This window comes from Kryptolebias marmoratus, linkage group LG23 (assembly GCF_001649575.2).
Source record: "Kryptolebias marmoratus isolate JLee-2015 linkage group LG23, ASM164957v2, whole genome shotgun sequence".
In the NCBI taxonomy this organism is placed as follows: Eukaryota; Metazoa; Chordata; class Actinopteri; order Cyprinodontiformes; family Rivulidae; genus Kryptolebias; species Kryptolebias marmoratus.
In genome coordinates, this window is record NC_051452.1 from 5,823,872 (window position 1) to 5,842,713 (window position 18,842).

Sequence of the window (18,842 nt, forward strand, 5' to 3'; positions counted from 1 at the left end):
CCTCCCAGATTTTTTTTTTTCCTCTCTTCTTAACTCCCCCATCATGCTCAGTGACGAGGGCAAAAAAAAAAAAGACTGCCCCTACCTTGAGAGGGGGAAAATCTGGGAAAAGAGGGAAGGAGAAAGGCGTGGGAATAATAGAGATGGACAAATTGTTTAGATTGGCAGAAATCTGGCATTGTCTGGGTCCTGAAAGAACCCCCTAACCCCCCCTCCTGTTTCCACCCCTCATTTACACACATTCCCCCCATTTTTCGCCACCTAAATTCAGACGGTTCCATTAAACAGAGACAGAGATTTCTGCTTCTTCTTCTGCTGTTCCAGGTTATGTAATCAGTGAGGGAATGACCCGGCACCCAGGAGTCATGTGGGGAAGGTAAGGCGGGGGGGGGGAGACATCAAAATAAAATTAAATGAAATTATAAAATAGGATCTGCATGTCCTCGCCCGAGCAAACGCTGGAACGTTTGAATCAACAGGAGCTGGTTTATTATTATTATTATTATTATTTTTAATGCTGGTAGAGTAAAATCAAAACAAGCACAGGTGTGTGTTTCTGTTGGCCGCTCACAGCTGGATATGACAAGCAACACCTGGCGGGGGCCAAACTCTCCTCATGCTGCTGAGATCAAGTTTCCCATGCGGACAGGAGAAGGTTGCCTTTTTCTCTTTGGGTTTCCTGAGCCGGGATGATAAAACTGAAACAGTTTTCTCTCTTTAAGCCGTGGGACTTGAGGGCAGAGGTTGGGATAAATGATGAACTGTGGTTAAAGAGCACATGACAGAGTGGGCAGTGGGTGAGTAAAGCTACTGNGGCCAACAGTCATCTGGACGAGAATGTCAAACTGCAACAAACCCATGCATTTATTTTGTTTTTAAATAATCTGAAGAATTCTTATTTCTTTGAGGAAAAACTGATTTTTTCTTTATTTGCAGATCTGCAGCTCAAACCGACGGCACACAGATCAAAATTTACCTCTGCTGCCTTCATCTGCATTTATCTGCAATTAGGTTTAGATTTTATTTGTGCGCGTGCATCTGATTTGTCAGTTAAGACTTGCATCTGCTGAGAAATTTACCGAATCCCCTCTGCCTGCATTTTTTTTTTTTTTGATTTTCCTGTTGGTTTGAGCTCGGCGAGTGGCAGCCGGCCGCCGCGCACGCCTCGCCCTGCCATCCCTCCACCGAGCCAGGCAGGAAGAGGACAGACAAGGAGGTGGTGGGGGGAGAGTGGCCAAGCCTTTGCATTCCCAGAGGGGGGGAGGATAGGGGTGAGGAGGAGGGGAGACATCAGACAATCTTGTTATGAAAGAAAAAGCATATATTTGGTTTTTAAAAGAGAAGCTGCGTTATTGTTGGAGATAAAAATACTCCTTCTACACCCTGTCGCCTCTTGTCAGCTTTAAGGGTGTGAAAATTATATTTGCTTTGCTAATATTATTTTATCATTTGCTACAAAAGCCCAGTGTCTCCCTCTCACTCCCCCCTTTTTTTACAAAACAGGTGGCTAAACAGGCTGCCATACCTCTGAATGTGTCTTATTATTCAGTTTTGCTTTAAATCCAGCACTCTGCTGCTGGTGTGGAGCAAAAATGCTTGTCTGCTATTGATTGGAGGCAATCAATAAATGAAATCTGATCTAGATAAATAACCTGTGGGGGCAGAGATTAAAAAACTGTAGCGGGGAAAGCAGATAAAACACACAGGGAGCGAGCGAGAGGGAGCTTCACTTGTGTTTGGACGGATCAGGAGGAACGGGGCCAGGAAATGTCACTGCAGATCTGCCTCTGGTGGGAAAGAGTGCAGCCAAACAGAGGAAAAGCAAGAAAAGCAGCAGAATCTCCCCCCAGTCCAGACCCAATTAATGTCCAGAATTTATCCAAAGTGTCATCCTTTTTTACTTCCTTCCACTACAAAGGAAACTTGAAAATAAAAAGGGATTCTTTTTAACCAAATGTCACCTCCTGTGAATTAATTCAGCCACAATTTGAAATTTAAATTATAAGAAGTTAAATTTACAGAGCAGACAGAATAAAATTAGGCAAATAAAAGTCAAACTTTGACTTTTTTTTTTTTTTTTTTAAACAGGGGTCTGCTCCAGCTGCTCTCAGTGACCGCACACTCCCCCCCACCCTCCTCCTCCTCCTCCTTTTGGAGGTCCCGGGAAGAACCCCCAACTTTCACATCCACAAGTTCTCAACAAGACAAACATTTTCAAGCAGCTATTTCAAAAAAAAATTGAGTAAAGAAATCAAATTAGATCCAGGCAGCTGGAGCGCCCGCGCGCCGCGGATAACGGTCCTCCCAGCTCCGCGCACCGGCCGCCGGCCTCTCACACCCCCCCGAGCCGCTGCGGAAGCCTCCAAACCCGGCTCCCATCCACAGATAACCACCCCTCCCCAACCAGCCTCCACCTCCGACAGCTTTTCCCGGGATTTTCTTACCGTTTTTCCGCCTCGGATTGGCTTGTTTTCGCCTCTTACACCTGGGGCCATCCGCCATGATCTCCTGCTTCATTGATAAGTGTGTGTGTGTGTGGGGTGGCGGCGGTGGCTGTGGTGGTGTGTGTAGGGGGGGGGTGAGGATCAGATGGCAGCTCGCATGGACTCGATTCCTTGGTTTCAGCTTGATATCTGACGGGAAACAAACACAGAGGAGCGGACAGCGTCAGAGCCGAGGGTGCGTAAAAACTGCACTTCTATTCAAGGATTATAAGAAAAAAAAAGATTAAAAAAGGTGAAAGTATGAGACAGATGGGGGGTCCGTGTGCATCTAATTTAGATTTTTTTAGTTTCAGCTATGAACAGAATACGCAGCAAAAATTCAAACTTAATTTTTAAAAGTTTTCTTTCCCTTTTTTTGTACAAATAAAACAATTCCCGCTTTATTTACCCAAGCGTCGGGATCTGCTCAGTCCAGCTCTTCCACTAAAGTCCAGGCAGGTTAATAAATTAAATCCCTGTCAGATTTTAGAGGCCAGATTTAGAGGTTTATCAGAAGAAAAAAAAATCAGTCAGAGTTTGGAGTGCGCTGTGTGGTCTGATTCAAACTTCAATAAAGAGTCAGAAAAGTGCGCTTTGAGCTTGAAGAAGCCGGACTCCGCTGTAAACAGCTGATAAATAACAGATGGGAGGAATAATTGTTCAAATGTGCCAAAAGCGCTCCGGCTTGTGAGGAGAGGGGATCTTTAAGGCGCAAATGGCACAGAAACAAAAGATCCCCCCCACAAAAAAAAAAAAAAAATCACCCCCACTTATTGAGAGAAGTCCGGACCGGTCCGGATCTCCGTGCTTTCAGCTGACTGATCGGGTGTGAGTGGAGCCGCGCCGAGCCGAGCCGAACCGCGCCGAGCCGAGCCGAGCTGAGCCGCGCCGCGCCGCGCGGAGCGGAGGATGGATGGATGTTCGCGGCTTCAGCGGCGCCGAACGCCCGGGAAAAAAGGCTCGTTTCCCCGGCTGTCAGAGCCCGACACCACAGGGTCTCTCTCTTTTTCTCTTTTCTTTTTTTTAAAAGGGGAAACAAACGCACCTTTCTCCACCTGCGCAGGTAAGCTGAGCTCCAAGTTTGACGCACGGAAGTTTAAAAATCCAACAACTCTCCGGTGGGGGAGAAAAAAAGGCTTTTTTGTTAGTAAATAAGTACATACCTGCTTTATTTAGGAGGAGAATGTAAAAAGCGTCTTTCAGATGGGAGCTGCGAGGAGGGCTGATCCCGGAGCGCGTCCTGCTCCACCGGTGATAATAAAGCCTTAGAAATAAAGCCTTAGAAATAGTTGGGAGGAGGGAGGGACCGCTATTCCTGCTAGGGCAGGTTTACAACTGATGTCTTACACCCACTCCAGGAAACAAACCTGGGTAGGGACTGACGTGTTACGCCTCTTCTAATGACATTTTTTTTCTTTCCACCTCCTTTTCTCCGCCGTGCAACACAGAGGAGAAGCCCCCTGAAACGCACGCCACCTATCTTCACGGGAGGGGATAATTGAGGAGAGTCAAACGTGAGCATCTTCTGGGTTGAAGTTTTTTTTCCTCCCTCTCTCTCTCCTTTCTTTCTCTCCCCCCTTCTCTTCCTCCCCCTCAGCCTCCTCTCTCTTTGACCATCTCTTCTGTTTTTGAGCGAACCGTCGAGCTTCGGCGCGGAGAAGAACAGCCGACTTTTTTCTTTTTTTTTTTTAATAATTCGGTGAAAGAGCGCAAACTGATGGGGACAAACTTCATCCACTCCGGCTGCGATCATGTAAGGATTATTTTCTACAAACACACACATTTAAATCTGTGTCTAATGGCTTTAATGTGCAGAAATGAGAAGTTAAAGTTCTCTATAGATTCTTTATTAGTCTAATTATCTGTTCTGCTTAAATTCATCAGCTAATTCAATAGATTTAAATCTACTTGTTTCCAAAAACAATTAATATTTAGTTGCCCTGAACAGAATTTAATCAACAGGAAATTTATTCTAATTCTGCAGAAGGTTTTAGGAGAAAAGGTCTGAGCTGCTCGCTTTGATTTCAGGGGGGAAAATCTGAGAAACTTTATCTCTTTTTTTGCTGTTTTCTCACCTGCCTGCTTCCTTGTGTGCATGCAAACTTCGCGCACAGTTTATTTCATTTTAAAAAATTATTTATTTATTTTTTTAGTCTTTTTCAAAAATTTTGTAACCGTTTTAGGAAATAAATTCGCGCAATTTAACAGGCGGACAAACACAGGAAAATTAATTTAAGGAATATATAAGAAATTGCTGCAGAATTATAAAAAGATTTTTTCGTTTTGGACTCAACTTAACAGGATGAATCCTCCGCGCACACACACACACACACACACGCAGAGGGAGGGAGGAGGCTCCACCTTTGCAGCGCCCTGATTGGTTATGTAAATAAAGTATTATTTTGTGTCCTGTCCTGCTGCAGTTCGCCTCTGTATGGCTAATTAAATCATCAATCAAGAGGCTGAACGGCCCGATGCGCGCGAACACGCCGAGGAGCCAATCAGAAGCTGCTCAAACACGGTGACACAATCTGGAAATCTTGTAGGAATTTTGTGTTTAAACCTTTTTTTTTTTTGTTTGTTTGTTTCTTTGCCTGATCTGTAGTTAAAACAGGCTGCCATTAATGTCTGATCAGGAGGACTCACAGGGATGGGAGGTTTCAGGGCGAACTTTAACATTTGACTCATCTCTGTCATTAAATGCTGTCCTGTTTTCTTCTTTTCATCTCAAGCAAAGAGGAAGAGGAGGAAGAGGAGGAAGAGGTGAGTAAAAGTCTTGGCTCAGAAGTGGATCCAGTCCTGAGTGTTTTTTTATTCCGTGCGTAATTTACAGCCACGGAGCGTGCACACTTCTCCCCCTCTCTTCCTCACTCACACTCTCTCACACACACGGATCCACAGCAGCGTGGAGTGGCACCTCTCGCGCGCAGGCCCTCCTCCGTGGGGCCACATATTCACCGTGAAAACGGATTACAGTCGCTGTGTGACCTATAGGGGGACCTTGTGCTTAATGAATATATTGCTTTAAATCAAGAAGTGTGTGTGTGTGTGTGTGTGTGTGTTGGGTTTAAACTCACTTTTGTTTGTTAATTCCAAACAAAATGTTCCCATTGTTGCCAAAATAATCAAATTCTGTCTTTTATTTTTCTTGTAAAAATTATTATTGCCGAAGTGAAATAGAGTTTTTTGTGTTTATGTTGGTTTGTAATTATCTTCCAAATAAAACCTACAGATTCTGCAGCAAAAAGATGCCCTGGCTTTTTATTTTTGCTTTAATTTGTAATAAAGTGAAACATAAAAACCGGAGCTCTGCAGTTAGGATCAAGTTTAGAATCCTAATTTTTTTAAAGTAAAAAAAAATATATATATATATATGTATAAATATATATATCCATATTTTGTCAGAGCGTCGGTGCAGAGAGGCTGCAGGAATGTTTCACTGTATTTGGAAGAATGTGTCAGTCGGATTACAGCTTCTGTTTGGGTTCTGCTCGAGTTCTGCTGCTCCACGACCGAACGTCTCCAAGCTCCGAGCTGAAGACATGAAACAACCCAAACAAAAGCCATGCATGGCTTTTCTCGTACTGCTGGTTAATCTGTTCTTTTATTAAAATCTGTGTGAGCAAACGACCACAACGTGTTTGTTTCCAGACAGAAACAGACGAAGTGACTGAAAATAGGTCAACAACGGCGACGCCCACGGAGGACATGTTTGTGGTGGAGAAGTCCGACAGTTTGGAATTATTGGTACACATTTCTACGCTCAGATTCGTTTAGCCAAATATGCAGATAAAGTGCTTTGTTTATGAGGAGCGTTGCTGGAGTAAACTCTTTCAAACGGCAGCCTGTGATATCATTCAGGATAACCTCTTTATGTTTGACTTCATTCTTTGCAATGAGTTCCTTTAAGCTGCAGCTTCGAGGTCTGAATCAATCAAACACCCAAAAGTAAAGAGGTCAAAGGTCAGAGAGGATGACTACGATTCTGCTGGTGAATCAAAGCTGGATTAGCAGCAGGTATGTGTGCAGACAGAAAACATTGATTTGTTTATCTGCTGAAGTGACAGAGAGAGGGATGCCGATGCAGAACGTGCCTCGGGACTCGGGCTCACAGTCGCATGTACATGTTGTGCATTCAGCAGCTCAGCCGCCAGGCGTCCCTGATTATTGGCCTAATTTAGATCTGTGAGAGTCACATGACGTGGCGGAGCATCCAGTGACGAATCCGTGCCCAGTCCTGCTTCTCAGGGAGAAAAAAAAAATAAAACACACACAACAGCTCGACTAAAACCTGTTACAATCGGAGGAATATTCACCTCCGTGATCTGGACTGTAAAGGAAATGAGTTTCAGATGTGTTCTCCGTGCATCAAACAGACAAAAAGACACTTTTTCCAGCTTGTTGCTGTCAGGCTCAGTTATGGAGCAGCAGGTGAGTACATCAAATTCTGCCGAAATAACAAAACAAAGCAAGGACAGCACAAAAGTTCAATTCAATTCTCTCATCTGAGGCTGAAGGATGAGTTTAAAAAGCAGAATAATGCTTTCAGAATAATAAGAAGATCACCGTGAGTGAAAGATGCCTGCTGCCTGTGGGTCACAGTTAATCTGCTCAGCATCACTCGGAACCAACAACAACCAGGTCAGAGGACGCATTCAGCTCTCAGCTGCCAAAAAACGTATATGCTTGTGCCAACAGTTAATTCTCTAATTGTTGGCAAAAACAAATCTGTCACTTTTCCAAGAAAAACAATGATTCAGCCTCGCCCCTCCCCTTCAGAGCCCGATCAGAGAGGAACATGAGTTCTGAGCAGGATTTACTCAACCTTTCCGAGGAAACAGAGAACATCCAGGTACATCTGAGATGAGTTTTACAAAACTCAAATAAAATCTAAAACTGATTTTATGGAAATTCATCCAAATATTCCATGATTCTAATTGTGGTTCATCATTAAAAAAGAAATAAGCTTCATTCCTCTGGCTATAAAGCTGCTAAACTCTGATTTCTGTTTTGGTTTTGTTTGCACTCATCTTGCAAAAAAAACAAAAACAATTCTATTTCATTACATTTTCAAATATTAATAAAATGATAAATATATTTCAGTAAATATGTAATAAATAAGAGGTGGATAATTCTGATTAAAATCATTTTTCAGCACCCTCAGACACGCAGCAGCGATTCTTTCTCTCCTCGTTTGTGCATCGTGAACAGGAGCTCAACCTGCTGCTGGAGAACAGATTTTCTTCCCTGAACGTTTTCCTGTAGTTAAAACATCCAGTCCAACAGAAGAAACAGAGTCACGGAGAGCTTAAAAGTTCAGAAATTACCAAAAATAACTGATGAACCCAGAATTTAACGTCTGTAATTTCCTCTACAGCTTCTTTCTTTTTTTATTACAGGAAAAACAGAAACAAATGAGCTCAGATTGGTTTGTCCATTTTAGCTGCAATTAATAAAGACAGATTTTAAACCAAAACACGAACAGAACAAGGACATGCAGGAATATATCTTCTGTTTGCAAAAGAAGCAAAAGTTCAGCTCCTGTCAGCTCTCTGCTGCTGAGTTTAGGATCATGTTCAGCTGTTTGTGGCAGATATACAATAATAACAGCCGCTTTAATCATTTAACACAAACCTGAACGCTGCTCAGATTTACCAATAAATTTACAGCAGCTGATTCTGATTTCCAGGTTTTGTAAATGGACGGTAATCACTCCATCTTTTAATAGTTTAACCAAAAGAATGCCTGAATGAGTGAAAATCTTATAAATTGACAGCAGAGAGACACAGATCGTAGTTTCTGTGAAGCTCTGGACCAACTTTTCTCATTTAGACAATTCCAATATGTGATTTAATGTAAAAAATACACTTTCTCAGTTGTTTACATAAAAGGGTTTATGGTAACTGTGGGATCATAACATTTACTTTAAGAGTTCACCACAAAAGTATGACTGAATGCTGTTCACATTGTTTTCTTTTACATTCACAGCAGAAATGCACCAATCCAAGTTTCCCTTCGAGTCCGATTTCCAAACTTTGGTCTCGTTCAATTTTCGTTTTCACCGTTTCTTCACGATGTTCTGAGATTTCTAACAGCAACCCTTTTTTTCCAAGTTTCTGGTTGAATTAAAAATTTCACGGAGTTTAAACGGCAGCAAGTCGCAGCTTTTTTTTTTCCTGTCTGCCTCTTAAAATCTAAACCCGATGTTTATGTATTTACAGGAAAAAGTTATTTAGACAAAAGCAAATCCAACTGAGGCCCAGTCCACCAGGATCTGTTTTCAGATGCATTACACCTCAGACATTTAAAATGTCAAAAAGCAGCTTCGTTAATGTTAATTTGTGCTGAGTCAGCAGAGCAGCTTGTCCCAGTCGAGCTACCGTAGTTTCCTGCAGCAGAAACATGATGCTAATCATGTTAGCTTTTCTATGGCATTTCCAATGTTAGGTTAGCATCTATGCTAATTGTTAGTTAGCAGGCTGTGATTAATAGTTATTTTATTTTTACATATTATTGTGCATTTATTAGGCATTAACATATTTAAATCAGTCTTTATTTATGTAAAAAAACAACAACAGTCATGTTCCACAATAAAGTGCATCTTAAATGTAATCAAATCAAATTAAGAGGAACCTAAAGTAAAGATTCCCACAATGGACCAGATAATCTTTTATACTGGGAAGAAGAAAACTGAAAAAATTTAACATAAATTTACATGAATATCACTCTAATAATTTCAAATATTGTAAAGTCAGAAAATTGTTGCCTTTTTTTCCTGAAAACATTTTTTTTTCTGGTAAATTTAAACTTTTAGTCCTTTATGAATTTACAATATCAGAGAACATTATAATTTTACATATTTATTCATGGAAAATTGGACATTTTCTCCCAAATTTACGAGATTCCAACATAAGACATTAATGTCAGAATCTCTGATTTTTTACTGAATTTCGCCCCGTCCACCAGCTCCTTTCATTATCATTTAGCCCTAATATTACTGTGGTAGATTTCCCATTACTTTTAGAGTATTACTACGAATAAGGCCGTTAGGACGCTTTATTTACATTTCATTATTTTATCCGGAGAATGTGGAGAGACACAAAGTTATGAGGATTGACAAAGTTTTCACAACATGCCATCAGTGGAAGGAGTTAGTGTAAATACAATTATCATGACTTTGTGTGATGTAGAAAAACAAATAAAGCTGGTTTGACCACAGAGTGGGTGCAGAGAATATAAAGGGGGGCATTTTGAAAATGTGCTTCTACAATTCAAAGCAGCTGTCAGGAGGCTGGAGCTCAGCCTCTCGAGTGTTAAACCCTCAGCAAACAGTTTGTGTTTCAGTCCTAAAAGAAACTTTTTCTTGCCTCTTTTTTTTTTTAATTTTAATTAAAGTAACGGTTGTCATTCAGAGGGTCTGAACACACGACAGAAGTATCTCAGATCGCATCTCCTCTGTGCGCTTGTTTGTAACTCCTCCAGCTCTGAAACATCAAGCTCAACATCTCTCGACGGGGCTCGGCTTTGTGATAGCCACAACACACACACACCATAAGAAAAAAAAACCCTCCAAAGATTGACGGACAATTAAAGACTGAGAGGCGAAGGCTGGAGTGTGTGAGCTGCGAGAACTCCTCAGACATGCAAAATGAATTTGGTTCATATTCGCCACGAGCAAGTAAGAGTGGAAAGAACAGCTCTTCTCTGAGCGCTTTTTGATCTCCCTCAGTTGGACAAGAAAGCTCGCCAGGAGAACAAGAACGCCGCGTAGCAGATCGCTGCAGAGACAAATGATTACTCCAAAAAAGTATTGATTTTTATGTTGTTCTTGTTAGCTGAAAACTGAGCCGAGGCTCCCACAAATGACCACTTATCCAACTGAGACACTTGTAGAAAAGACAAACACATAATGTGTTTTTTTTTCCTTTCCTGTAAAAGGAGGTCAGATGTTTCGTGGTTTCTCAGAACAACTGAATCAAACTTTTCTCTTCTTTTAATATAGCACCAGATGATTTTCTCCCCTCATTCCTTTAAGCTTTTAAGTTATTTGTTTATTTGCTTTTATCAAAGCCTGAGAATCAACTTTTCAGGTTGAGTTTTGTTCCTTTTTTCTCCCATAATCACTTCCTGCTGATGCAGATTCAACATATGTGTATAAATGTGTTTTTAGCCACGGGGCTGTAATCATTGATGAAATGGATGACTGCTGAAAGAATAAAAGAATCAGAGCTTCAAATAAAGGTGTTTCTATGCCAAGCTTCAAATGTTCTGAATCAAGTCTGAATATGAAGAACCGGCAGCTGATCTTATTTAAGCTGTTCCTGACATAACAAACACGTTGCTCTGACAGGTTGTCTCTGATTTAAGGTGACTTCCTCGGTCAGTTTAAAGAAGAAACTCTTCACTTCCAGCCGAGTCACAGCTCAGCTGACCACCTTCATGTAATACTTTGATTTGAACAGATTTCAGTGGCTATTTTTGATGGCAAATATGATTTATTTTTTGTCGCGTTAGACATGTTTTCTGTCTTGAAGGCTCAAAATCCAGGAAGTGAAACATGGCAGGGAGTCCAATTTGCACAACAAAGTTGGTCAGAAATTGTTAATCTGAGCAGAATTTACAGGGACTGGTTCAATTCCTGGATGGTCTGAATTATGTGCATTAAGTGCAAAGGTTAGGAGTCATATTTCATATGATTTATGGTTTCAGGCTGTACAGTTTCAGGATGTGTTCAGAAAATCACCCATAAAGAACACGGACATCTGTGTTGTTGATGTCTGGACTTTATTGTCACTTAATGAGACAATTCCTTCTTCTGATTAATGTTTTATTTTTTTATTTCACGACAAGAATGACCTCAGAGGAGCAACTTCTGCTGGCCAGCAGTCTAGGAAGGGTCAAAGGTCATTTCCAAACTGTCTGGAGTCCGTCGTTCTACAGAGAGGAAGATTATTCACAACTGAGAAACATTTAGGACAGCTGCCCATCAAACCACGAGTGGAGGTCTCAGCATTTTCACCCTGAAGGTCAGACCGTGCAATGCTCAGAGGAATGAGCTCCATCTCAGACTCCACAGGCCTCAGTCAGCAGGTCAAAGGTCATGACAGGACAGTTAGAAACAGACTGAAAGCCTCTCGTCTCTGAGAACAACATGGCGGCACGACTTATCCTTCATCTGAAGGAACCACAAGACTTCTGGGACAGAACCGGACCAGAGGACAGATGAACTCAGGACTGAGGGTCTGTTTGAACTAAACTTTGCTTCTGACTTTTGATAATTTATTAAAACTGAAGCATGATGCTATAATTTTGATAAGATCTTCTCCTAATTGGACAACATAAAAGTAAAGAGATCATCAGGAGTGGCATGCAACAAAGACCAGAGACATGTTGGGATGTTTTAAAGCAATAAGCTGCAGTAAGAAAACAATCACTGATAAGATTTTACATTTAATGGAGCTTAAATCAAAAGAAGTGGTCAGCTCTTCCACTGAAGCACTGCAGCAGAGATCTGATCTTGTTGGAACCAGACACAAAGAGACAGAGCACATACAGAATACATAATGTCTCCTGTCTGATCCTGTCACAGTGCCACCAAAACAAATCCTGCACATTTACTGTACTCCGCAAATAAAATGCTTCTGATTGGGATGCTGATAGATCCCTCAAGAAAACTTTTTACTTTGAGATGAAAAAAAGAGAGCCTTATCGCTCATTGAAATGAATAATTGACGGCATCTCCGATGAATAATTAATCAAACATTTGAATAATTGTTGTAGCTCTAATCTCGACAGACATTTGCATATCTGCGTGCTCCTAATGTCTGCTTCTGTGTACGAGGTTACATCCTCCCAGGACGCAAAAGATAGAATTAAAACCTTGACCCACTCAGTCTGATCTGAGCCGGGCCGAAGCAGGAACGATAAGACGTTGTTTACTCGACGTTTACTGACACGGAAAGAAAAACAAGGTTTTAAAATCAGACTGTGAAACAAACAGGTAAAGGTTTGGTAAAAGAATGGAAGGAAATATTATTTTGGTTCATTTGATTCATCATTTTTTAGTCCTTATAAAAATTTGCTGATAAATTTTTAAAATCTACCACATAAAATGCATCATTACTTGATAAATAATCGCTTTACGGGTGGATTTCTTTTACATATTTCATTGTTGGCATGAAAAATAAAGGCCTAACATTTCTTCAGGGATGCATATCGCCCGCTGCCTTTCATGCCAGAGATTTTAACTAAAATAATCTCTTAAAAATGACTTCCACCAGACTTCTCAGCAGCTACGACCACACCAAATTATGTGTTTGATAAGTTTGATTAGCTTTAGCAGCCATTCTGAACCCGATTGGCTCTAAAAGTAATTTAGCTATAGATGTAAATCCAATGATTACTTTTTGAGAGTTTCATTGAAATTCATCTGCTGGTCCAAGAGATATTTTGCTAACAGACAAACATGCAAACACATCCAAGCAGTTACTTTACAGATAATATTTGGTAAAACAAAAGACCTAAGATTGGTTGGATCATTTACATTTTAACAACATGGATGCTTCTTTGTAGTAATTAAAATTTATTAAATTATGATTTTTTTTAAAAAACCCAGCTTATGAAGTGTTTCCTTTTCTGTCTCACACCAAACTGCTCTAAATGTTTGACTTCACAGTAAAAGCTGTAAATCTGAGGTGAAATGTGTTTATGTCAACGGTAAAAACCCAGATCTGTGTGTGGCAGGGTGTGGTGGTGGCGACATTTCACAATCCACCAGAGTTCATGCATCATCGGAAACCATCATGATTTTCACTTTATTTTTATCAGTAGTTCCCTAGTTTTGGTTTATTTTTGACCCGGTATTGTCTCCATTCATTGTTTACCACCAGTTCTCACTCAGATCCTCTCTTTGATTTGAAAATATCACTGCGGTGATGAGAAGATTTAAAGTGTGAGTCCATCCAAACACAGTTTAAACATGAAGTGGGGACTCATCCAAGGTAGAACAGAGAGTTAGGTTGAACTGTACCTGAGGACAAACAGCTGTAGAACGCTTCATTTTCATCATTTCATGGTTTAGATTATAAATGAATTTCATTAATGATTAAAGGAACATTTTATTGTTACAGGGAGCTGCTGATTGATAAAGTAAAGGCCTAACATTCCTGGGAGAAATGCAGATCGCCCGACACCTTTCATGAGTTTCAGACTAAAATCATCTCATGTTAAGAAATAATGGAGTTGAGGCCATTTTGGTCAAACCTTGAAAATCGCTGTCACACTCAGAGTATGTGTTCAGGATGACTCTCAGCTACTACCACCCCAATTCTTAGCTAAACATCTATAAAACTGGCAGGGTTACAGCCATGTTGTGTCTTTTAAGGTAAGTTGGCTGTAGCAACCATTTTGAATCAGGTTGACTTTAAAGTCAATCAGTTGTAGATGTACAACTAATGGTTACTTTCTGCAAAAAAAAAAAAAAATCCTGATAAAATCGGGGACACCCGGCCCAGCAGGAGGCCCGGTGAGCCTCAGCGGCAGACATACCGAGGTTTGGAGATTAGAACAATGTCAGGCCAGAATATCAGCAAACACGAGACAATCTGCATACATCCTGGCGTATATCCCATGTGTAATGTACCTCACCAGAAGGTTAACTTCTCTGCCTGCAAATTGCCACCACCCCCCACCACCACCGCTGGACAAAAGGCTCAGCAGTGGCCTGGTGATTGCCTCTTTTCAAATGGAAATGCAGGTTGCTTCTCTTCTGCCCGTTCCCTTAAGCAGTGTACAAATTACAGTTTACAAGGCACGGAGGAATAAAGAAAGAGTAGATAGGTGGGAGGGAGGGAGGGGGAGGAAAGCAGAATATCTTTCCTCGCTATTTTTATATCTTTTTTTTTTAATTCGGCAAAGTGACATGTAAATTAGCCTTTAAGTGCTCCACTCGGGGACTGTGATCGTGCCCTAATTGTCACAGTCAATTGTGGCCAACAGTCTCTTCAATCCAGGCAGCTTTTGACAACAAGCACGTTAGGATCAAAAGACGAATCATTGACTCGCCAACACACACATGCATTCCCTTTTGTCTGCGCTTTAGACGAATGCGGCTTGAAGCGAAGGTGAGAGGGATAGCTTAACTCAGCATGAACCCAGTCTGCTTCCTGCACCAGTTTATTTCCTCGAAACCATCAAGATAACAAAGCCTGTGGATGACAGTGCAGGGAACGATGGTATCCTGTACAAGCAGCCGACCGTGAACCCGACTCTCTCCAAGTCCGGCCAAGTCGTGCACTTTAGTAGAGGCTGAACCAGAGATGGTGCTGAACAATAACGCACGCATTCGACGCTACAAACTTTGAACACACTAAGGGTTTAAAGCCTGACTTCTCTGCAGAGTTCTGCCACACTTGTTCTGGAAACAAAAACTTTATAATTAGTGATTCTTTTGGTCAGACAGACACACTCACTTGTTTTTTTAGGCGATAAACTGAGTGAAAGATTGACCTGGAGATCAGTGCATGGTTCAGAGAATAATATATTTATTTAAATTTAGTATATAGTGCTTATTTTTGATGCATATCAGCCCTCTGATGCAACAGAAATCATCATTTATTAATTTGTTTTCTACGGCATCTCAGAGCTCGTGGTGAAGTCTCAGGATCAGTTGTGGTTTTAGTTAAATATTGAACAAGTGTATTCCGATGAGATGCCTCGACTCCTTCAATATTTAACCGTAAACCACAGGCTTTTCCTGGATAAAGCTTGTTTGTGTTTCATGTCTAACCTTAACTAATCGTGTAACTCAGGTCACACGGTCTCACAACCATGAGGGTTGCTAGACTGAAAAAAACATTTTGTGGACTTTACAAAGTGAATTTAAAGCTGAAACTAATTCTAGGAAGGAATTTATGCATATTTATCAGCCACCACCTTTAGTTTTTGCCTGTGTGCATGAAGCACAGGACAGATCTGAGTGAACCTTGCAGAAAGTAATTAAGGGAGGCAAATCTACAAATGATTACCTTTTGGTATCAACCTGATCCAAGACATCTGTCACAGCCAACTATAAAACACAAAGATGGCAACAACTCAATCAATTTTATCGAAATTGTGCAAGAATTTGGTGCCATCCACAACACACTCCGATTGTTACACATCGTAATATCACAAAACATTATCTTCAAGGTTTGACCAAAACAATTTGTCAACATAAGATGATCTTAGCCTAAAACTCCGGCATGAAAGGCGGTGGGTGATATGCATTACTTTAATATATATTTGGTTTTATAATTAGTTTATAATCCCTGTGGTTTCTTTGGTCACAGCAGAAAGGAAGTGTTCTACCATACGCTGCAAAGGTGGCTGCATGTACAACACGGGTAGTTGACCCACTGATTCCAGGTTTTTTTAAAGTACATCAATGTGGGACCACAAAAAATTAAAGATTGGTCCAAAAATATATGAAAGTTGGAAGAGGTAAGCATTTGAAAGAAAACCACCACAACTTATGTTGCTTTTTGAGTTTTTCTCACCTGAAACTACAGCAAGTCGAGCCAACTCCTTATCACTCTCACAGCAACAAATGTTGCTGTTTTGACCATATTTCTGGCCCCTGGTACTTCTCAGATACATTCAAGGTGTCTTTTTGCTGTTTTAATTCGAAGGTCCTGATTGCAGCGATGTTACAACCCAAACGTGTCTTGAGATTTTAAAAAGAAAGAACTAGAAAATTTCCTGAAGAACTTTTTTAATGGTGCCAATGCAGCTACCACAGAAAAGTCCAACAAACAGTAACTGTAGTAACCTGAAAGCTCAGAAAAACACGTTAAAGCAGCTCACTGTGGTCACCATGGTAACCAGACACCTGTGTCTGTCACTCCCTGACAGCCGAGTTAGTAAAAGGCAGGCAGAAACACAGACTAAAAGGTAAACCTTGAAACAAACGCTTTGCAAAAACTTTAAATCAGCTTAAAAAAGAGATAAGTTAAAAAGAGCCTTGAATTTCAGTTTTGAAGGGAAAATTTTGATGCATTATGGAGGGGATATGAGAGAAAACCATAGGTCCCGAAGAAGTTAGAGACACATTGAGTGAAAGAAGACAAAATATCTGTTTTGATGCAAAGTTTGTTCATGTAACAAAACGGAATGTGGGAGTAAGAAGAGTTGGTTTGCAAAAGATTTGAAAAAAATTGACAATTCAAAAGTTAGTGCGATGGACATCATCAACTGTCAGTTGAATATTCTGTGGAAAAATCTGTAAAAATCAACTCAAATGTGTAAAAACTGGAAAAAGTGGTCTAAATGCCAGATCAGACGTGTAGAGTTCAACTTTTTGTGACCTGTTTACACTTTAAATGATGTTTCTACCTAAAATCCCACTGATCCCCATTGTTTTATTTCCTCCTGTTTTATGCAGTTTCTTTCTACGCTGCACAACATTCTGCTACCAAAACAAATGGCACACAATTCCCAACTGAGTCACGTGTCTTAATGTATAATTCGCAGCGTGCAAATTATACGCTTTGAACAAGATAGTAATAGGAGCGTTTCAATACTTATGCAGTGGCACTCCTAATAATTAAAGTTATTTTAAAGTCTTGGTGATTTTAGGGAAAGTGGTATGAAGACAAAGAATAGAAACATCAAACCTCTGCAGGACATTGCCTTCAGACATTTATGTTTCACATTAACTTCACTATTACTGTTGTTTGGTTAAGTTTAGGAACCAAAACAACTCCACGAGGGTCAGAATAAAAACATCATAGTAAGAACTTCACATTATTATTAAGGGTGCCAAATCACAAGCATTAAAGCACCTTTTTTTCCTATTTGCACATTATTCTTCCATCCCAGTTTATGGTTTCAGTCTTTTCTGACAGGTTTGGAAAATCTTACTTTTGTAAAATATAAATGGACCATTGACGTTTGGCAGCAGTAGATTACATGGTTTTACAAAAACAAACATAAACAACAATGGGATTTCATCAGACAAAGTAAACTGAATTCAAGAAGCTAACTGACCTTAGAAAACAAAAAATGCCATAATTCAGTCAATTTTATACACATTATGCTAAAGGCTGGTGTAGAAGTTGCTGAGAGTCATCCCAAAAAACACTCTGAGCTCTAACAGATAAAGATTTTTATTTAAAACTTTGCATGAAATGTGCAAAAGAAACATCCATTCTTTGAAGGAATGCTAGTTTTATCTGTAATGATCAAGTGTTTGTATCAAACTCTACTTCCTCACTTTTTCCTCATGGCTGAACTTTTTCTTCTCCTCTGACAGGCTGTTTGTGACAGGTGCAGTGTGTGTGTGTGTGTATGAAAAAGTGTGTGAACGGACTCCCTCCCTTCGTCCATCTCTCTCCCGCACACACACACACACTCCTGCTGTCCTTTCAACGAGAACATAGAGGGTACAGAGTGTGTGTGCAGAAACAGCAGGTTGATGGGATAATGCCCGTCATCTGTTGCACCATGTCATTTCTGTGCTGCCATAACCTGCTTTTGTAACGGTCCTCCACACACAGATGCACACAGCAGACACACACACACACCTTTTTGATGGCGCTCCAGGTTGACGCGTGTCTGAGAGCTTTTACAGCACAAAACGAACAGTGAGGTGAATAAAATACTACTTTAGTGGAAAAAAATCGACGGAAATCCTGCTGTAAACGTGTGGGAAAGGTGTGTGTGCACGGATTGTTGTGCAGCTCAGCATTCTCACAATAATCACTGCGATAAATTCCCTCCTCTCCTGTGAATGACCTAATCCAGATTTGATGGTCATTATATCAGGCCTGTTTGGTTATGCTGTAAACATACAGCACAGATAATCCTAATCTCTGTAATTCCACTGTAAACGAGACGAGCACTGCTGTTGCACTGAACCCACCTCTGCTCATCTGTTTCCTGGCAGAAACTCATTTTGTCATATTCAAGGTATTTGAATCAAAGACGGTTTTATTTTTCAGTCCTTAAAAGACATCATTTTTTGTGGATTTGAGTATCAGGTTGAATATGGGTTACTAATCCCGGCGATTGAGCCTTTAATTAATTGCACAGTTTTGTAATAAGGCTGGGAGGATTAGCATGTGGACAGGTGGGCAGATTTAAACCACACTGGACCCGGCACATGTTGAGACTGAGGCAATGCCATCATCCCAAACAAAAGAGTTTTTTGTTGTTGTTTTTTTATTCCATGGATGAGCTCCAAATGTTTCTGGCCAAGCAATAAAATCAGCACAAAATGGGCGTTTTAAGCTGATAATTTGCAGCTGAGTAACATTCATCTTGTTCAATGTTTATAGAATAAAAACAAATTCCTTAAAGAACCTGGTCTAATATATCCAGGCT

General features: G+C 40.5%; 1 protein-coding gene and 1 long non-coding RNA gene across 5 annotated transcripts in view; one reads left to right on the top strand and one right to left on the bottom strand.

Annotated features, from left to right (window-relative positions):
* zeb2b (zinc finger E-box binding homeobox 2b) overlaps positions 1-2,571 on the bottom strand; it is an 83,998-nt gene extending 81,427 nt beyond the window's left edge. For 2 of the 4 annotated variants that reach the window (XM_017431773.3, XM_017431771.3), the window contains exon 1: positions 2,445-2,571. In XM_017431773.3, coding sequence (XP_017287262.1) covers positions 2,445-2,517 — 73 coding nt within the window. In that variant the 5' untranslated portion in view covers positions 2,518-2,571. The remainder of the gene's footprint in view (positions 1-2,444) is intronic. The other 2 variants (XM_037973929.1, XM_017431769.3) reach the window with 1 other exon arrangement.
* A 59-nt stretch (positions 2,572-2,630) lies between these two features.
* LOC112451136 lies at positions 2,631-5,732 on the top strand. Its single transcript, XR_005232762.1, has 3 exons — positions 2,631-3,546; positions 3,932-4,236; positions 4,907-5,732. It is a non-coding gene; the product is annotated as an uncharacterized LOC112451136 (long non-coding RNA).
* The last annotated feature ends 13,110 nt before the right edge of the window (positions 5,733-18,842 follow it).